Source organism: Oncorhynchus nerka, linkage group LG14 (assembly GCF_034236695.1).
Source record: "Oncorhynchus nerka isolate Pitt River linkage group LG14, Oner_Uvic_2.0, whole genome shotgun sequence".
Lineage (NCBI taxonomy): Eukaryota > Metazoa > Chordata > Actinopteri > Salmoniformes > Salmonidae > Oncorhynchus > Oncorhynchus nerka.
In genome coordinates, this window is record NC_088409.1 from 48,345,363 (window position 1) to 48,362,807 (window position 17,445).

Sequence of the window (17,445 nt, forward strand, 5' to 3'; positions counted from 1 at the left end):
CCATTTGACTCAGACCATAACACACCCAGGTCATAACATCACCTGTCATAACATTACATTACATTCATAACATTCTACTACATCCAGGGTTGATATGCACAGTTTTTGCAAAATAGCTGTGGCTTTAAGCCCGGGCTCTGGCTGGGCCACTCATTTACATTCAGAGACTCAAAGCCGCTCATGCGTTGTCTTGACTGTGTGCCTGTTGGAAGACGAACCTACGCTCTAGTCTGAGGTCCTGAGCGCTCTGGAGCAGTTTTTCGCCAAGGATCTCTCTCTACTTTTGCTGTGTTCATCTTTCCCTCGATCCTGACTAGTCTCCCAGTCCCTGCCGTTGAAAAACATCCCCACAGCATGTTGCTGCCGCCACCATGCTTCACTGTAGGTATGGTGCCAGGTTTCCTCCAGACGTGATGCTTGGCATTCAGGCCAAAGACTACAATCTTGGTTTCATCAGACCAGAGAATCTTGTTTCTCGTGGTCAGAGTCCTTTAGGTGCTCGAACCAGGAACACATCGACAACAGCCGCCGAAGCATCGTTACCCATCGCTCCACAAAATCCGCGTCCCTTGCAGAACAACGTCTCCAAGTCTCAGAGCGAGTGACGTTTGAAACGCTATTAGTGCGCACCCCGCTAACTAGCTAGCCATTTCACATCGGTTACACCAGCCTAATCTCGGGAGTTGATAGGTTTGAAGTTATAAACAGCGCAATGCTTGAAGCATTACTAAGAGCTGCTGGCAAAACGCACGAAAGTGCTGTTTGAATGAATGCTTACGAGCCTGCTGCTACCTACCATCGCTCAGTCAGACTGCTCTATCAAATATCAAATCATAGTCTTAATTATAACATAATAACACACAGGCATACGAGCCTTTGGTCATTAATATGGTCGAATCCAGAAACTATCATTTCGAAAAAAAAACGTTTATTATTATCACATATACCCTGACTCTGCATGCAATGAACGCAAGAGAAGTGACACAATTTCACCTGGTTAATATTGCCTGCTAACCTGGATTTCTTTTAGCTAAATAATATATTAAAATATATTCTTCTGTGTATTGATTTCAACCTTTTGCGTGTAGTATTTTTGTTTTTGGCTAAAAAGCGTACCCATTGAAACTGCCTATTTCTCAGCCCCAGAAACTAGAATATGCATATAATTGTCAGATTAGGATAGAAAACACTCTAAAGTTTCCAAAACTGTAAAAATATTGTCTGTGAGTAAAACAGAACCAATATTGCAGGCGAAAGCCTGAGGAAAATCCAATCAGCAAGTGCCTCTTATTTTGAAATCTCTCTGTTCCTATGCATGCCTATCCTCCATTTAAAGGGATATCAACCAGATTCCTTTTTCTATGGCTTCCCTAAGGTGTCAACAGTATTTAGACATAGTTTCAGGCTTTTATTTTGAAAAATGAGCGTGAAGGATCACATTGCGTAAGTGGATAGGTGGGGGCTCTCAGAGTGAGTTTTTGCGCAACTGAGTAAAGCCGCCATTGTTCCTCCCGCTGTTACTGAAAAACCTACACACTCGGTTGATGTATTATCGAATATATATTTTAAAAACATTATTTGGAATATTATTTGGAATATACGTCTGCTTTGTCGTGACCGCTCTTTCCTGTGGATTTCTGAACATAACGCGACAAACAAACGTCGGTATTTTGGGTATAAAAATAATCTTTATGGAACAAAAGGAACATTTGTTGTGTAAGTTGTGTTGTGTGAGTGAAAACATCAGAAGATCATCAAAGGTAAACAATTTTTTTGATTGCTTTTCTGATTTTCGTGACCTAGTTACTTAATGCTTTTAGTGTACATAATGTTATGTTGTGCTATCGATAAATGTACACAAATGCTTGGATTGCTTTCGCTGTAAAGCATCATTTCAAAATCTGAAACGACAGGTGGATTAACAAAAGGCTAAACTGTGTTTTCCTATATTGCACTTGTGATTTCATGTATATGAATATTTTTTTAGTAATATTATTTGACTGTGGCGCTATGCTATTCAGCGGTTGCTGATGACAATTATCCCGCTACCGGGATGGGTAGTGTCAACAAGTTAAAGGCATTGATGTTTATGGTTAGGTACACGTTGGAGCAACGACAGTCCTTTTTCCGCACTGCATCGATTATATGCAACGCAGGACATGCTAGATAAACTAGTAATATCATCAACCATGTGTAGTTAACTAGTGATTATGATTGATTGTTTTTTATAAGATAAGTTTAATGCTAGCTAGCAACTTACCTTAGCTTCTTACTGCATTCGCGTAACAGGCAGGCTCCTCGTGGAGTGCAATGTAAAGCAGGTGGTTAGAGTGTTGGACTAGTTAACTGTAATTTTGCAAGATTGAATCCCCGAGCTGACAAGGTAACAATCTGTCGTTCTGCCCCTGAACAAGGCAGTTAACCCACCGTTCCTAGTCTGTCATTGAAAATAAGAATGTGTTCTTAAATTACTTTCCTAGTTAAAAAGGTGTAAATTGTTATGAAAACTTGAAATCGGCCCTAATTAATCGGCCATTCCGATTAATCGGCCGACCTCTCTGCAGAGATGGTTGTCCTGGAAATCTCCACAGAGGAATTCTGTCAGAGTGACCATCAAGTTCTTGGTCACCTCGCTGACCAAGGCCCCTCTCATTTTGGCCGGGCGGCCAGCTCTAGGAAGATCTTGGTGTTCCAAACTTCTTCCATTTAAGAATGATGGAGGCCTCTGTGTTCTTGGTGACCTACAGTGCTGCAGAAATGTTTTGGTACCCTTCCCCAGATCTGTGTCTCGGAGCTCTACTGACAATTCCTTCGACCTCATGGCTTGCTATTTGCTCTGACATGCACTGTCAACTGTGGGACCTTATATAGACAGGTGTGTGGCTTTCCAAATCATGTCCAATCAATTTAATTTACCGCAGGTGATCTCCAATAAAGTTGTAGAAACTTCTCAAGGATGATCAATGGAAACAGGATGCACCTGAGCTCAATTTCAAGTCACATAACAAAGGGTCTGAGTACTTGTGTAAATAAGGTTTTTCTGTTTTTTTATTTGTAATAACTTTGCAAAAATATCTGTAACCTGTTTTTGCTTTGTCATTATGGGGTAATGTGTGTAGATTGAGGATATATATATATATATATTTTTTAAAATCCGTTTTAGAATAAGGCTGTAACGTAATAAAATGTGGAAAGGTCAAGGGGTCTGAATACTTTCTTAATGTCTCATAATATTAACATTGTTAGGTCATCTTCCATCAGGTCTCACACGGGAGAGAGGCCGTACAAGTGTGTCCAGTGCAGTAAGGGCTTTGCCTCCTCGGGGGTGCTGAAGGCACACATCCGGACCCACTCGGGCCTCAAGGCCTACAAGTGCCTAATTTGTGACACCACATTCACCACCAGCGGCAGCCTGCGCCGCCATATGACCACCCACAGCGACATGCGGCCCTACATGTGCCCTTACTGCCAGAAGACCTTCAAGTCCTCACCCAACTGCAGGAAGCACATGAAGACCCACAGGTTAGTAATGCTCATGTGTTGTCAGGCACAGAGTTGTTTCAGGTCATGTGATCTGACCAGGTGGAAAAAGCGAAAAACCACAAGCCGTAATTCAGGTCGTGTCATCGGGAATGCTGACTAGCTAAGTGGCTAGCGAGAGCGTCGCTCTCCCAATTTGGTTATTGTCATGTTGCTGAAATTTGTGTGAAATTGAAACTTTCAACTCTAAATCTCTAGATGTCAAATCTTTCCATAAAAAATGGCTGATTTCTGTTTGTTTTGTAGATTAAAGTAGTAAACAACCTGAATTCACCTCCCCATTCCCCCTCCCAGGTATGAGTTGGCCCAGCAGCTCCACCAACAGCTGAACCCGGAGCCCTCGACGCTGGACGACCCCATGGACGGCACCACAGTGACCCACAACCTGCAGGTGGAGCTGGAGGACGGCACCCTACAGCAGGAGGCTCCTCCCACGGTGGGCTCAGAGCAGCAGGGCATGCTGGGACTGGACCAGGCGCAGGTGGTGGACGGCGGCCAACAGGTGTCGCTGGAGACCCAGCTAAGTGACCAGCCCCTGGGACAGGAAGAGGGTAAGAGTGTCAGCGTATTAGAGGGCATCAGTTTGGACAAGGCACAGACTCACTGGTCTTGAACACGTAATACGTAGTTAGTAGGGACGCATGGGGATTCGAGGATCAGTGATTCTGTTGCAGTCTGACGTCAATATATTTTGTAGTTGATCTCGAACATAGTCTTTTAATGTCGATGACAATCATGCCATAACGTTATAGGCCTGCTGCCACAGCCCTCTAACTTTCAATGGGGGATCCACGTAGTTCTATGTTGGATGTACAAAGGATGATGTGAACAAAGTGATCCACCCCTAGAAGGTGTCTGATCCCTTCCCAACATCAACAGACATTTCTACAGAGATACAGTCTTGCTCTCCACCCATCTCTCTTGATCTTAGATTGTATTTTTCATTTGGCCAGTCTACGCTGCAAGGTGTTTCGTTTTCAGGGACAATAGTTGGCTACAACTGTGTTACAAATAAAGCAAGGAACTGTTGAATATGGAATCTTGTTAATATTTTGAATATCAAATCTTTCTAAACGACACTCCTTTAAGATAGCAAAGGGCAAAAATCTGGGTTTCTCATCTTGCCCATCTGTATAACTCCTCCATCTCTATTCCTTCCTCCACTCCAAATAGTGTGTCAATTTATTTCACTCTCAAGACTCTTTTATCTGTCCATTACTCAAACACTATTTCCATCCCAATGCTGGATCTTCAAAAACCTTCTATTTTCTTATTGATGGCTTTCTTGGAATTGTTATTTCAATGGGTTTTTGGATACATCTCATTAGGATTCATGGTGTGTGACTGACAGAACCCCCTCCTTGACCTTGTAGCTTTAATATTTAAACCAGTTCCAATGTATACTATATTTAACCTCAGAACAAAAAGAGAAGAGCATAGCACAACAAATGAAACCGGGCCAGAGGTCAAGCTTCAATCCTCATTAAAATTGCTACACTACCCTTTCAACCTCAAGAGTTCACAGTGATTAAAAGAGAACTGAAAAGGGGAAAAAAAGAAAAGAAACTTACCCTAGCTTTACGATTGTATGTGATTTAGATTAGTATTCGTCCTCTCAGCCTTCGGTAAAGTCCTTTTAACAGTTTAAAAAAAGGCTTAAATGCATGAGGTAACCCCCGACCCATTCACAGAGAGAACAGATAACCTCTTGACTTGATTCACTTATGCCTGTGGAGTGAATAAATATATATACACTACTGTTCAAAGGTTTGGGGTCACTTAGAAATGTACTTGTTTTTGAAAGAAAAGCACATTTTCTTTGTCCATTTAAAATAATTTCAAATTGATCAGAAATACAGTGTAGACATTGATAAAGTTGTAAATGACTATTGTAGCTGGAAACGGCAGTAAAAACAAACAAATGCAATGTCTACATAGGTGTACAGAGGCCCATTATCAGCAACCATCACTTCTGTGTTCCAATGGCATGTTGTGTTAGCTAATCCAAGTTTATCATTTTAAAAGGCTAATTGATCATTAGAAGAAAAAAAATCAATTATGTTAGCACAGCTGAAAACTGTCCTGATTTAAAGAAGCAGTAAAACTGGCCTTTAGACTAATTGAGTATCTGGAGCATTTGTGGATTCAATTACAGGCTCAAAATGGCCAGAAACAACTTACTTTCTTCTGAAACTCGTCAGTCTATTCTTGTTCTGAGAAATGAAGGCTATTCCATGCGAGAAATTGCCAAGAAAGTGAAGATCTCGTGCAACGCTGTGTACTACTCCCTTCACAGAACAGCGCAAACTGGCTCTAACCAGAATAGAAAGAGGAGTGGGAGGCCCCGGAGCACAACTGAGCAAGAGGACAAGTACATTAGTGTCTAGTTTGAGAAACAGACGCTTCACAAGTCCTCAACTGGCAGCTATTATTTTATTTTATTTTTATTGCCTAGTCTGAGAGATGGCTTTTTCTTTGCAACTCTGCCTAGAAGGCCAGCATCCCGGAGTCGCCTCTTCACTGTTGACGTTGAGACTGGTGTTTTGCTGGTACTATTTAATGAAGCTGACAGTTTTTAACTGTGCTAACATTGCAAAATGTTTTTCTAATGATCAATTAGCCTTTTAAAATAATAAACTTGGATTAGCTAACACAACGTGCCATTGGAACACAGGAGTGATGGTTGCTGATAATGGACCTCTGCACGCCTATGTAGATATTCCATAAAAAATCTGCAGTTTCCAGCTACAATAGTCATTGGGGCGGCAGGTAGCCTAGTGGTTAGAGCATTGGACTTGTAACCGAAAGGTTGCAAGATCAAATCCCCGAGCTGACAAGGTAAAAATCTGTTGTTCTGCCCCTGAACAAGGCAGTTAATCCACTGTTCCTAGGCCGTCATTGAAAATAAGTATTTGTTTTTAACTGACTTGTCTACTTAAATACAGGTCAAATGTATATATATGTAATATTTAACAGATATATATTTTTTCCTGACGTTAACAATGTCCACACTGTGTTTCTGATCAATTTTATGTTATTTTAATAGACAAAGATTGTGTTGTTCTTTCAAAAACAAGGACATGTCTATTTCGTTTTACCTTTATTTAACTAGGCAAGTCAGTTAAGAACAAATTCTTATCTTCAATGATGGCCTAGGAATAGTGGGTTAACTGCCTGTTCAGGGGCAGAACGACAGATTTGTACCTTGTCAGCTCAGGGAAATGAACTAGCAACCTTTTGTTTACTCGTCCAACGCCCTAACCACAAGGCTACCCTGCCTCCCCTATGTGACCCCAAGCTTTTGAATGGTAGCGTATATTTCCACTCTGAGGTTGGAGTAGTAGTGTGAAAATGAAGATAATGCCCTTTTACTGTTAGAGCTGTTTGAAAAGACCATCATCATCCATCATGACATCACCATACAGTAAATTAGTTAATAGACCAATAAGAAAGATTTCCAAACCTCTCTGCCTATAACTGCACATTTGTTTGTTTTCCCCTCCCCACTCAAATCACTCCCATACAAGTCCTAACAAAATGTTGTTTGTTTTTATCTTGCTTGAGACATTTTTCTTTGCCATGAAGCTACAGTATTGTTGGTTTTGTTTCTTTTTGACCATTTTAATTTGACAAAAATCCCAGCTGCATTGGACCTTTTTAATTGAATCGTAATACTTTGGCCTTAATTTATACAGTTTAGCCAGACTAACAGGCTTTGTTCCTCTCTCCTCTCTCCCCCTCTGACTCCAGACACCTTTGTGACTACCCAGCATGCTCTGCCTCAGAATATTAGCCACTTTGAGACGCAGACACTCCCACAGCCTGGCTTTGACCAGCAAGCACTTACTCAAGGTAACTCATGCACGTACACACAAAAACACCCCCTGCATGGTGGTGGCACACAAACCTTTCTCTCAGTACATTTAACAATGTCCGTGAGTTAACCTGGGGTAAATTACACGCACACAGGCGCACACGTTGGCAGCCCGCGACTGTCTGACTCCAGTGTAATGGATAACGCCATTGTTGTCTCTGACCTCTGAATGAGAAGAGCCCATTTACAGCGAGGACTGTCAGAAAGCATCTGCTTGACACATCACATATTTAATTTTCACAATGGGTAGCTTAACCTTTTGTCTCCGTGACGATTGCATCCAGCCTCTATCGCCCACAGCAAGTATGCTCTCCTACAGTGGTGCATTAATCAGTAGAACACTTTGTCTTGCGGCAGGTTTCCCGCCTCATCCTAGGCCTCCTATACTCTCTGCACAGTTTTGCTAAAGTAAAAAGTTTGATGTCATAAATAAACCAGAGACCAACAGCAGGGAGGATATTGATGTCTGTGTCTGAATGCGTATCTGTGTTTCTTATTAGCATGTGTGTGGCACTCCACGAGATGGACTTCTATACATTTCCTCTCCTCTCTTCTTCTTTTCAAGAAGGAAAGTAAGGAATTATTTGAACATTCCTAGAACTTCTCTCTGCCGTCTGCTAGTATTTAATGAATCGTGGCCATTCGTTAATATCAGTGAGTGGAGCTTTAATGAATGCCTGTGTGGTTCAGAGTCCCCTAATTTACACCCTAAGACAATCCGACTGGTGGCATAGGCACAGGAAGTTTCCTGCACAGTCTTTGTCCACACACACGCACGCACACACGCAGACTGGCGGCATGGGCTCTGGAAGCATCAGTCTGTTAATGGCACGTTGTAGGAGGGTGAGCCGTAGCAATCCTTAATTAGCTTTTGTTTTGTTTTCCAATCACACTTTTAGCCATGTCATGTTTGCAGTAATTAATTAATGTCCTCCTCCGACTCTTCTAATTTGGCAAAGGCTCTAGCCTCTAGCCAGATATACAGGGTTAACTAATTTTGTGCTGTGGTGCTGAATGTGAGGTTTATCCATAATAGGCTTTTCAAATCCACTTCTATCTGTGTAATCAATTAATCTATTCTAAGGTACAATGTGTGTAGCAGTGGGGGGAGAAATCATAGGACAGATTCCTGGAATTAAAATGAATGGAACGGTATCAAACACATTCATTCCCTTACAGCCATTACAGTGAGTCCGTCCTTCTATTTCAAGCCTCCACATGTGTATACGCTGGGCCAATTGTGCGGCGCCCTATGGGACTGCTGATCATGGCCAGTAATGAGAACAGCCCTGGATCGAAGCCGGGTCTGTAGTGACGCCTCTAGCACTGCGATGCAGTGTCTTAGACCGCTGTGCCACTAGGTCCCCAAAAGAAGAGTCTTGGTGGTTCTAAACTTCTTCCATTTAAGAATGATGGAGGCCACTGTGTTCTTCGGGACCTTCGATGCTGCAGAATTGTTTTGGTACCCTTCCCCAGATCTGTGTCTCGAAAAAGTCTCTGAGCTCTACAGACAATTCCTTCGACCTCATGGCTTGGATTTTGCTCTGACATGCACTGTCAACTGTGGGACCTTTATATAGACAGATCCAATCAATTGAATTTACCACAGGTGTACTCCAATAAAGTTGTAGAAACATCTCAAGGATGATCAATGGTAACAGGATGCACCTGAGCTCAATTTTGAGTCAGATTTTCTCTGTCATTACATACATTGGAATAAGGTGTGGGAAAATTAAAGTAGCCTGAATACTTTCCGAATGCACTGTACATCCTCCTTTGGAGTTGCTAGGGTCCCTTAAGTTCTCATACAGGGTTAACCCATTGTATGCTGTAGTGCTGACTGTACCCCTTTGTGTCCTCCTGCAGGTTTCACCATCACCACAGAGGGCTATCCCCAGGCCCAGTTCTCTACTGTGCAGCAGCTACAGGACTCCAGCACACTGGAGTCTCAGGCCCTCTCCTCCAGCTACCACCCCCAGAACCTGCTCCATGTGCCCAGCCAAGAGGTGGTGAATCCAGCACCGTCAGCCTCTTCCACAGGGGGCTTCCATCTCACCATCATAGCGTGGCATTGGCTCTATGTAGAGTAGGGTTGCAAAATTTCCCCAAGTTCTCAGTGAACCCTTCCATAGGGATTTCTGAAAAACCCAGGGTCTTTGGGAAATTTCAATTCACATTTTTTTTCATCACCTGTCGAATACAACTAGTGTAGACTTTACAGTGGAATGCTTGCTTACAAACTTTTCCCAACGATGCAGAGTTTAAAACAATTATAATAATAAATAAATATGAACTAACTCAAAATAAATAAAATACACAAGAATGAAGCTATATACAGGGAGTACCAGTACCAGATCAATGTGCAGAGATACTTGAGGTAGGATATGTACATGAAGGCAGGGTATAGTGACTACGCATCCAGATAGATAATAATGAGCATAAAATAATAAACTGCGTAGCAGCAGCAAATTGTGTGTCTAAAAGTCTGTGTTATGTGTGTGTGTGTGTGTAGTGTTTGAGTGAGGGATGTGTGGGGGAGTGACAGTGTAGTGTGTGATTTGTGTATATGGTGTGTATATAAAGTCTAGTGAATGTGCGTAGGGTCAGTGCAGATAGTTTGGGTAACATTAATGAACTATTTAGCATTCTGGCTATTAGCAATCATATGGCTTGGGGGTAGAAGCCATCTCAGAACCTGTTTGCCACCCTAACTTAACGGGTGTTCTATCAAGCCAAAAACGACTAAATTAAATGTAGCCTTAAGTAGTCAGTTCAAATATTCAGTATTCAGTGATTTATTCACGATGTAGTTTATTAATGGTTGCATATACTTCTGTTTAGACAAGTGGCCTGCTCCAGGAGACTAGCCAAGGAGACCTCCAGCTGTCTGACCAGACGCAAGACTACCAAGACCCAGAAGACAGCGAGGACAACAGCAAGAGGGCTTACAGGTGTGTGTGTGTTTGTCCAGTGTGTGTGTGTCTGCGGTGTGTGTGTGTCTGTGTGGCTCAGTTGGTAGTTCATGGTGCTTGCAATGGTTGTGGGTTCGATTCCCACAGGGACCAGTACAAAAATAAAAAGTTAGAAAAATGTATGCACTCACTGCTGTCGTTTTGGATAAGAGCCTCTGCTAAATGACTAAAATGTAAATGTCTGTAAGCGACAGCGAGCCTATAATTTTTGGCAAGTAATGGATGCTTTTACTTTCTGTCATTTGTTCCCAGCTCGTCAGTAGATAACACTGTTATGCACCTTTTATCAAAAGTTGTGCTCTAGGGCTGTAACAGCATTAGCAGTCGACACGGAGGAATGCAAAACAAAGATAACACTATCAGAATCGCACCCCCGTTGCTGTTATTGTCTTCTGATAAAGTGACCATTTTGAGTGCGAGACATGTCAAATCTAATTTTATTAGTCACATGTGCTGCAAAAAACAGGTGTAGACCTTAGAGTGAAATGCTTACTTTACAAGCCCCTAACCAACAATGCAGTTAAAAAATAAAAATAAAAGTAACTAGTAATTAAAGAGCAGCAGTTAAAACAATAGCGAGACTATATACAGGACGGTACCGGTACCGGAGTCAATGTGCGGGGGCACTGGTTAGTTGAGGTAATATATACATGTACAGTGAGAGGAAAATAGTATTTGATCCCCTGCTGATTTTGTACGTTTGCCAACTGACAAAGAAATGATCCATCTATAATTTTAATGGTAGGTTTATTTGAACAGTGAGAGACAGAATAACAACAAAAGAATCCAGAAAAACGCATGTCAAAAATGTTATAAATTGATTTGCATTTTAATGAGGGAAATAAGTATTGTCCTAGTACTTGGTGGCAAAACCTCTTGTTGGCAAGGGTTTTAGGTAGTTATTAAAGTCACTATGCATAGATGATAACAACAGAGAGTAGCAGCGGTGTAAAAGATGGGGTGGGGGGGTAGACAATTGATTAGATGTTCAAGAGTCTTATGGCTTGTGGGTAGAAGCTGTTTAGAAGCCTCATGGACCTAGACTTGGCGCTCCGGTAACGCTTGCTATTCGGTAGCAGAGAGAACAGTCTATGACTAGTGTGGCTGGAGTCTTTGACCATTTTTGGGCCTTCCTCTGTCACTGCCTGGTATAGAGGTCCTGGATGGCAGGAAGCTTGGCCCCAGTGATGTACTGGGCCTTACGTACTACCCTCTGTAGTGACTTGCGGTCGGAGGCCGAGCAGTTGCCATAGCAGGCAGTGATGCAACCAGTCAGGATGCTCTCGATGGTGCTACTGTAGAACCTTTTGAGGATCTGAGGACCCATGCCAAATCTTTTTAGTTTCCTGAGGGGCAATAGGCTTTGTCGTGCCCTCTTCACAACTGTCTTGGTGTGCTTGGACCATGTTAGTTTTTTGGTGATGTGGACACTAAGGAACTTGAAGCTCTCAACCTGCTCCACTCCAGCCCCGTTTTCTGTAGTCCACAATCATCACCTTTGTCTTGATCACGTTGAGGCAGAGATTGTTCTCCTGGCACCACATGGCCATGTCCCTGACCTCCTCCCTATAGGCTGTCTTGTCGGTGATCAGGCCTACTACTGTGTCATCGGTAAACATAGGATAGTGTTGGAGTCGTACCTGGCGTGCAGTCATGAGTGAACAGGGAGTACAGGAGGGGTCTGAGCACGCACCCTGAGAGGCCCCTGTGTTGAGGATCAGCGTGGCGGATGTGTTGTTACCTACCCTTACCACTTGGGGGCGGCCAGTCACGATGTCCAGGATCCAGTTGCAAGGGAGGTGTTTAGTCCCAGGGTCCTTAGCTTATTGATGAGCTTTGAAGTCACTCTGGTGTTGAACGCTGCGCTGTAGTCAATGAACACCTTTTGTCCTGGTGGGAAAGAGCAGTGTGGAGTGCAATAGAGATGGCATCATCTGTGGCTCTGTTAGGGTAGTATGCAAATTGGAGTGGGTCTAGGGTTTCTGGAATAATGGTGTTTATGTGAGCCATGACCAGCCTTTCAAATCACTTCATGGCTACAGACATGAGTGCTACGAGGCGGTAGTCATTTAGGCAGGTTACCTTAGTGTTTTTGGGCACAGGGACTATGGTGGTCTGCTTAAAACATGTTGGTATTACAGACTTGGACAGGGAGAGGTTTAAAGTGTCAGTGAAGACACTTGCCAGTCGATCAGCGCATGGTCGCAGTACACCGTCTGGCCCTGTGGCCTTGTGAATGTTGACCTGTTTAAAGGTCTTACTCACATCGGCTGCGGAGAGCATGATCACAGTCTTCCCGGAACAGCTGGTGCTCTCATGCATGTTTTAGTATTGTTTGCCTCGAAGTGAGCATAGACGTAGTTTAGCTCGTCTGGTAGGCTCGTGTCACTGGGCGGCTCTCGGCTGTAGTCTGTTTGGTTTGTAAGCCCTGCCACATGCGACGAGCGTCAGAGCCGGTGTAGTACAATTTGATCTTAGTCCTGTATTGACTCTTTGCCTGTTTGATGGTTCGTTGGAGGGCATAGCGGGATTTCTTATAAGCTTCCGGATTAGAGTCCCGCTCCTTGAAAGCAGCAGCTCTAGCTTTTCGCTCAGTGCAGATGTTGCCTGTAATCCATAGCTTCTGGTAGGGGTATGTACGTACGGTCAATGTGAGGATGACGTCATCGGTACACATATTGATGAAGCCAATAACTGGTTTAGTGTACTCCTCAATGCCATCGCTGGAATCCCTGAACATATTCCAGTCTGTGCTAGCAAAACAGTCCTGTAGTTTAGCATCTGCTTCATCCGACCACTTTTTTTATTGATCGAGTCACTGGTGCTTTCTGCTTTAATTTGTGCTTTTAAGCAGGAATCAGCAGGATAGAATTATGGTCATATTTGCCAAATGGAGGGCTAGGGAGAGCTTTGTATGAGTCTCTGTGTTGTTAAAGGTGATCCAGGGTTTTTTCCCCTCTGTTTGCACATTTAACATGATGATAGAAATTTGGTAAGATGGATTTAAGTTTCCCTGCATTAAAGTCCCCGGCTACTCGGAGCGCCTCCTCTGGGTGAGCTTGTTTGCTCCTGTTTACTTATGGCGGAATACAGCTCATTCAGTGTGGTCTTAGTGCCATCACCGGTCTGTGGTGGAATGTAGACAGCTACGAAATATACAGATGAAAACTCTCTAGGTAAATAGTGTGGTCTACAGCTTATCATGAAATACTCTACCTCAGGCGGGCAATAGCTCAAGTCTTCTTTCGATATCGTGCACCAGCTGTTAGTTTGGTAGTTTCATCTTCCGCGTAGGTCATTTTATTTTATTTTCCAAAGATTGCACATTTGCTAGCAGAATGGAAGGAAGTGGGGTTTTAGTCGATCGCCTATGAATTTTCAGAAGGCAGGCCGTTGTCTGGACCCTTTTTCTTCGCATTCTCTTCACGCAAATGACAAGGATCTGGGCCTGTTCCCAGGAAAGCAGTATGTCATTCACATCGGGCTCGTCGGAGTCGTTATAGGAAAAAAAGGATTCTGCCAGTCAATCGCATTTCTGAGTTCCAGAAGTTATTTTTGGTCATAAGAGAAAGTAGCAGCATCATTGTACAAAATAAGTTACAACAAAACGCAAAGAAACTAACAAAAAAACACAATCTGGTTAGGAATGTGTCAAACGTCAGCCTTGTTCTCCGGCGCCATCTTGTGTGTATATGACACAATGTTCAACTAAATAACTGTCCCAAACGGCACCCTATTCCCTATCTAGTGCATTACTTTTGACCATGGCCCATATGTTGCCATTTGGAAATCAGACAATGAGTTAACTCTGCTAGCTTTCTATATGTAAAGGTGACTGTGCCAGCTTGTGTTGCTCCAAGCTTTTTGTTTTGTGACTAACTTGTGCGTCAGATGTCTGTTGAGGTGACGGTGGCAGCTTGTGTTGCTACAAGCTCTTAGTTTTCCAACTAACTTGTGCGTCAGATGTAGCAGAGGACACTAGCTACGGATGTTGTTGTGTTGTGGAAACAGAGAGTGGGACGGGAAGGGGACTGAGTAATGCGTCATGCTTTTATTCAGTTGTTCCCTCAGTTGTTCCCCATGGCACTCAGAACGGATGCAAAAAAAAGACTTACAAAATCCCCTACCACGTCAGCGCACATTGCGTTATTAATGCATGTCTAGGATGAAACGACTAGCGGTATAGACAAAACAAGAGAAAGGAGGACGTAGATGGATAAGGGGAATATATATTTGAGATTGTAAACTACTGAACTTTCTCCTTCAGATACGACACAGATGTAATCAAGGCCAAGGTTTTAACAGTGAGAAAAGAGTAGTGTGTGGTATAGTGTGACTTCAGTTTGGGTGTAATGCTCTGTATGGAGTCCTATATATGTATCAAAATTAGACTCCACATTCTGTTTAGATAAGTACACACATACACCTCATATACAGTGGGGAGAACAGGTATTTGATACACTGCTGATTTTGCAGGTTTTCCCACTTACAAAGCATGTAGAGGTATGTCATTTGTATCATAGGTACACTTCAACTGTGAGAGACGGAATCCAAAACAAAACTCCAGAAAATCACATTGTATGATGGTTTTAAGTAATTAATTAGCATTTTATTGCCTGACATAAGTATTTGATCACCTATCAACCAGTAAGAATTCCGGCTCTCACAGACCTGTTTAGTTTTTCTTTAACCTTTTGTGACTAGAGGGCAGTATTTTCATTTTTGGATTTAAAACCATCATACAATGTGATTTTCTGGATTCTTGTTTTAGATTCCGTCTCTCACAGTTGAAGTGTACCTATGATACAAATTACAGACCTCTACATGCTTTGTAAGTAGGAAACACTGCCGATTTTGCAGGTTATCAAATACTTGTTCTCCCCACTGTATATGGGTTGATTATCTCTCTCTGTCTCATTCTAAAGGCTGTGCAGTGGTTGCTCCACTTAAAGTTTTGTGATTTATGCTGCTGGGCTTAGAGGTCATTTGTGGTTTAGTACAGTACCCTGCGTCACCACTTCGTTGCTCCAGACCAGCACAAGGGGGGAGTTAGATCACTGATTATGCTTTTGAGTCCTACTGTGTCTCTAACTGACAATGAATGGGTGACATAAACCTAAATAGAAACTGATAATTGTGGACGACTTCAGTATTACTTACTAAAACTGTTGTTACGCTAAGGTTTTTATTTTGTTAGGATTATTTTGCTCTTACTGTTGTACTGTAGGCCACTCCCGACCGGTCACGTTAGACCATTGCACCACTCAGGCGCTGTATAAGACAGGATTATTAGCTGTGTTGCTATAGATGCTGGTTCAATACCCGCTCCGCCCTCTACTGGGAGACCCATGGGATGATTGTGGGTTTTTGTTTTCTCTCCCCTCTAAAAACAGAAATAAATCATTCTAAATAATAAACTGGCTTTATTTACAAATTAGTAACATTGTCTCACCCCATGTTCAACATTTGCCTTTTTCTCGCTCATTTTACGTTATTTGAAAACAAAATCATCTCCAAAATATTCATATTTTTTAACAATTTGATTATTATTCATTTAGAAGCAATAGCCTACAACTGTTTTAGCACGTTTTGCGCTGCTCTGAGACGGGGACTGGTCTTGATAAATCAAGGAGATTTTTTATTTTCACTGAATCTCTGTTTCGGTGTTGGTTAAGACTAGAATTTGAAAATTAGGGTGAAGAAATGTTATGCTCTTAGTGTTACCTTTATTTAACTAGGCAAGTCAGTTAAGAACAAATTCTTATATACAAGGACAGCCTACTCCTTCCTCCTCCTACTCCTGCGTGCCTGCACGACACTGGGATTCTTTAGCTAAATAGCCCAGTAATGTACTCCCGGCCGTTACGTTGTACATTGCGATATTTTCTGTTCCATCCTAATGGAAACCCAGAGGGTTTTTAATTTTTCTTGGAATAGAAACAACATAATATTAATCAAATTAAATAAGCAAGTACCAGTCAAAAGTTTAGACACACCTTCTCATTACAGGGTTTTTCTTTATTTGGACTATTTTCTACATTGTAGAATAATAGAAGACATTTATGAAACAACTATGAAATAATACACATGGAATCAGTTATGAACAAATTATTATTTACAAGGACAGCCTACTCCTTCCTCCCCATCAGGGAATTGAACCCCGGTCTCCCGCGTGCCTGCATTCTCTAGTACAGACACTTATTGAAGGCTATCTCAAAGATGCTCTCTGGTAGTCAAACTAGCACTAACTAGAATCAATGGTACCAGTGGTTCACACTTAAATAACGTGCCATAGAATTCTGCTGCACCATGCATGCTGCGCCGCAGTACGCTGCAATTTTTAAAGCTTCAAACCATAACTCACACCTTCCAAACAGAAAGCACAAACAGATGCCATAGGGCTGAGTTAGTGACCTTTCCAAAGAAAGGTTTGGTTTTCAATTCTCCCACTTCACAAAAAGTCTGATGTACTTTTATAAACTCCAACTTGCTTTGTGAATTGGTGGTGGAATTTTGAAATTATTCCTGTTGTCAGTATTGTTAACTGATGCTTTGTGACTTAGACCGTCTCTATTATATAATGGTTGTGTTCATTAGGGCATGCGATGGAAAGGGTTTTGCAACAGACCAAATAAGTGTTTCCTTTTGGCGGTCAGTTAGTCCCTCCCTGTTTTAGTCTGTTTTCTTGAGTTTGATTCCTAATGAACACGACCTGTGTGTTTGATTCCCCCCAGGTGCACCATGTGTAATAAACCTTTTAAGAAGTCCAGCCATCTGAAGCAACACGTGCGCTCCCACACCGGAGAGAAACCCTACTGCTGCAACATTTGTGGCCGATGCTTCGTCTCAGCAGGGGTCCTCAAGTCCCACCTCAACACACACACAGGTAAGAACAGTGTACCTCAGCACGCCTGCATACAGTGGCAAGAAAAGTATGTTAACCCTTTGGAATTACCTGGACTTCTGCATAGATTGGTCATAACATTTGATCTGATCTTCATCTAAGTCACAACAGTAGACAGACACAGTCTGCTTAAACTAATAATGCACAAACAATTC

General features: G+C 42.4%; 1 protein-coding gene across 3 annotated transcripts in view; it reads left to right on the plus strand.

The window, feature by feature from the left end:
• The window catches only part of LOC115141366 (zinc finger protein 236-like), a 98,877-nt gene that overhangs the window by 43,241 nt on the left and 38,191 nt on the right, over nucleotides 1-17,445 (plus strand). For all 3 annotated transcript variants that reach the window (XM_065000142.1, XM_029680155.2, XM_029680156.2), the window contains exons 13-18: nucleotides 3,262-3,522; nucleotides 3,835-4,091; nucleotides 7,291-7,392; nucleotides 9,281-9,420; nucleotides 10,256-10,365; nucleotides 17,121-17,272. In XM_065000142.1, the coding sequence (XP_064856214.1) occupies nucleotides 3,262-3,522; nucleotides 3,835-4,091; nucleotides 7,291-7,392; nucleotides 9,281-9,420; nucleotides 10,256-10,365; nucleotides 17,121-17,272 (1,022 nt within the window). The remainder of the gene's footprint in view (nucleotides 1-3,261; nucleotides 3,523-3,834; nucleotides 4,092-7,290; nucleotides 7,393-9,280; nucleotides 9,421-10,255; nucleotides 10,366-17,120; nucleotides 17,273-17,445) is intronic.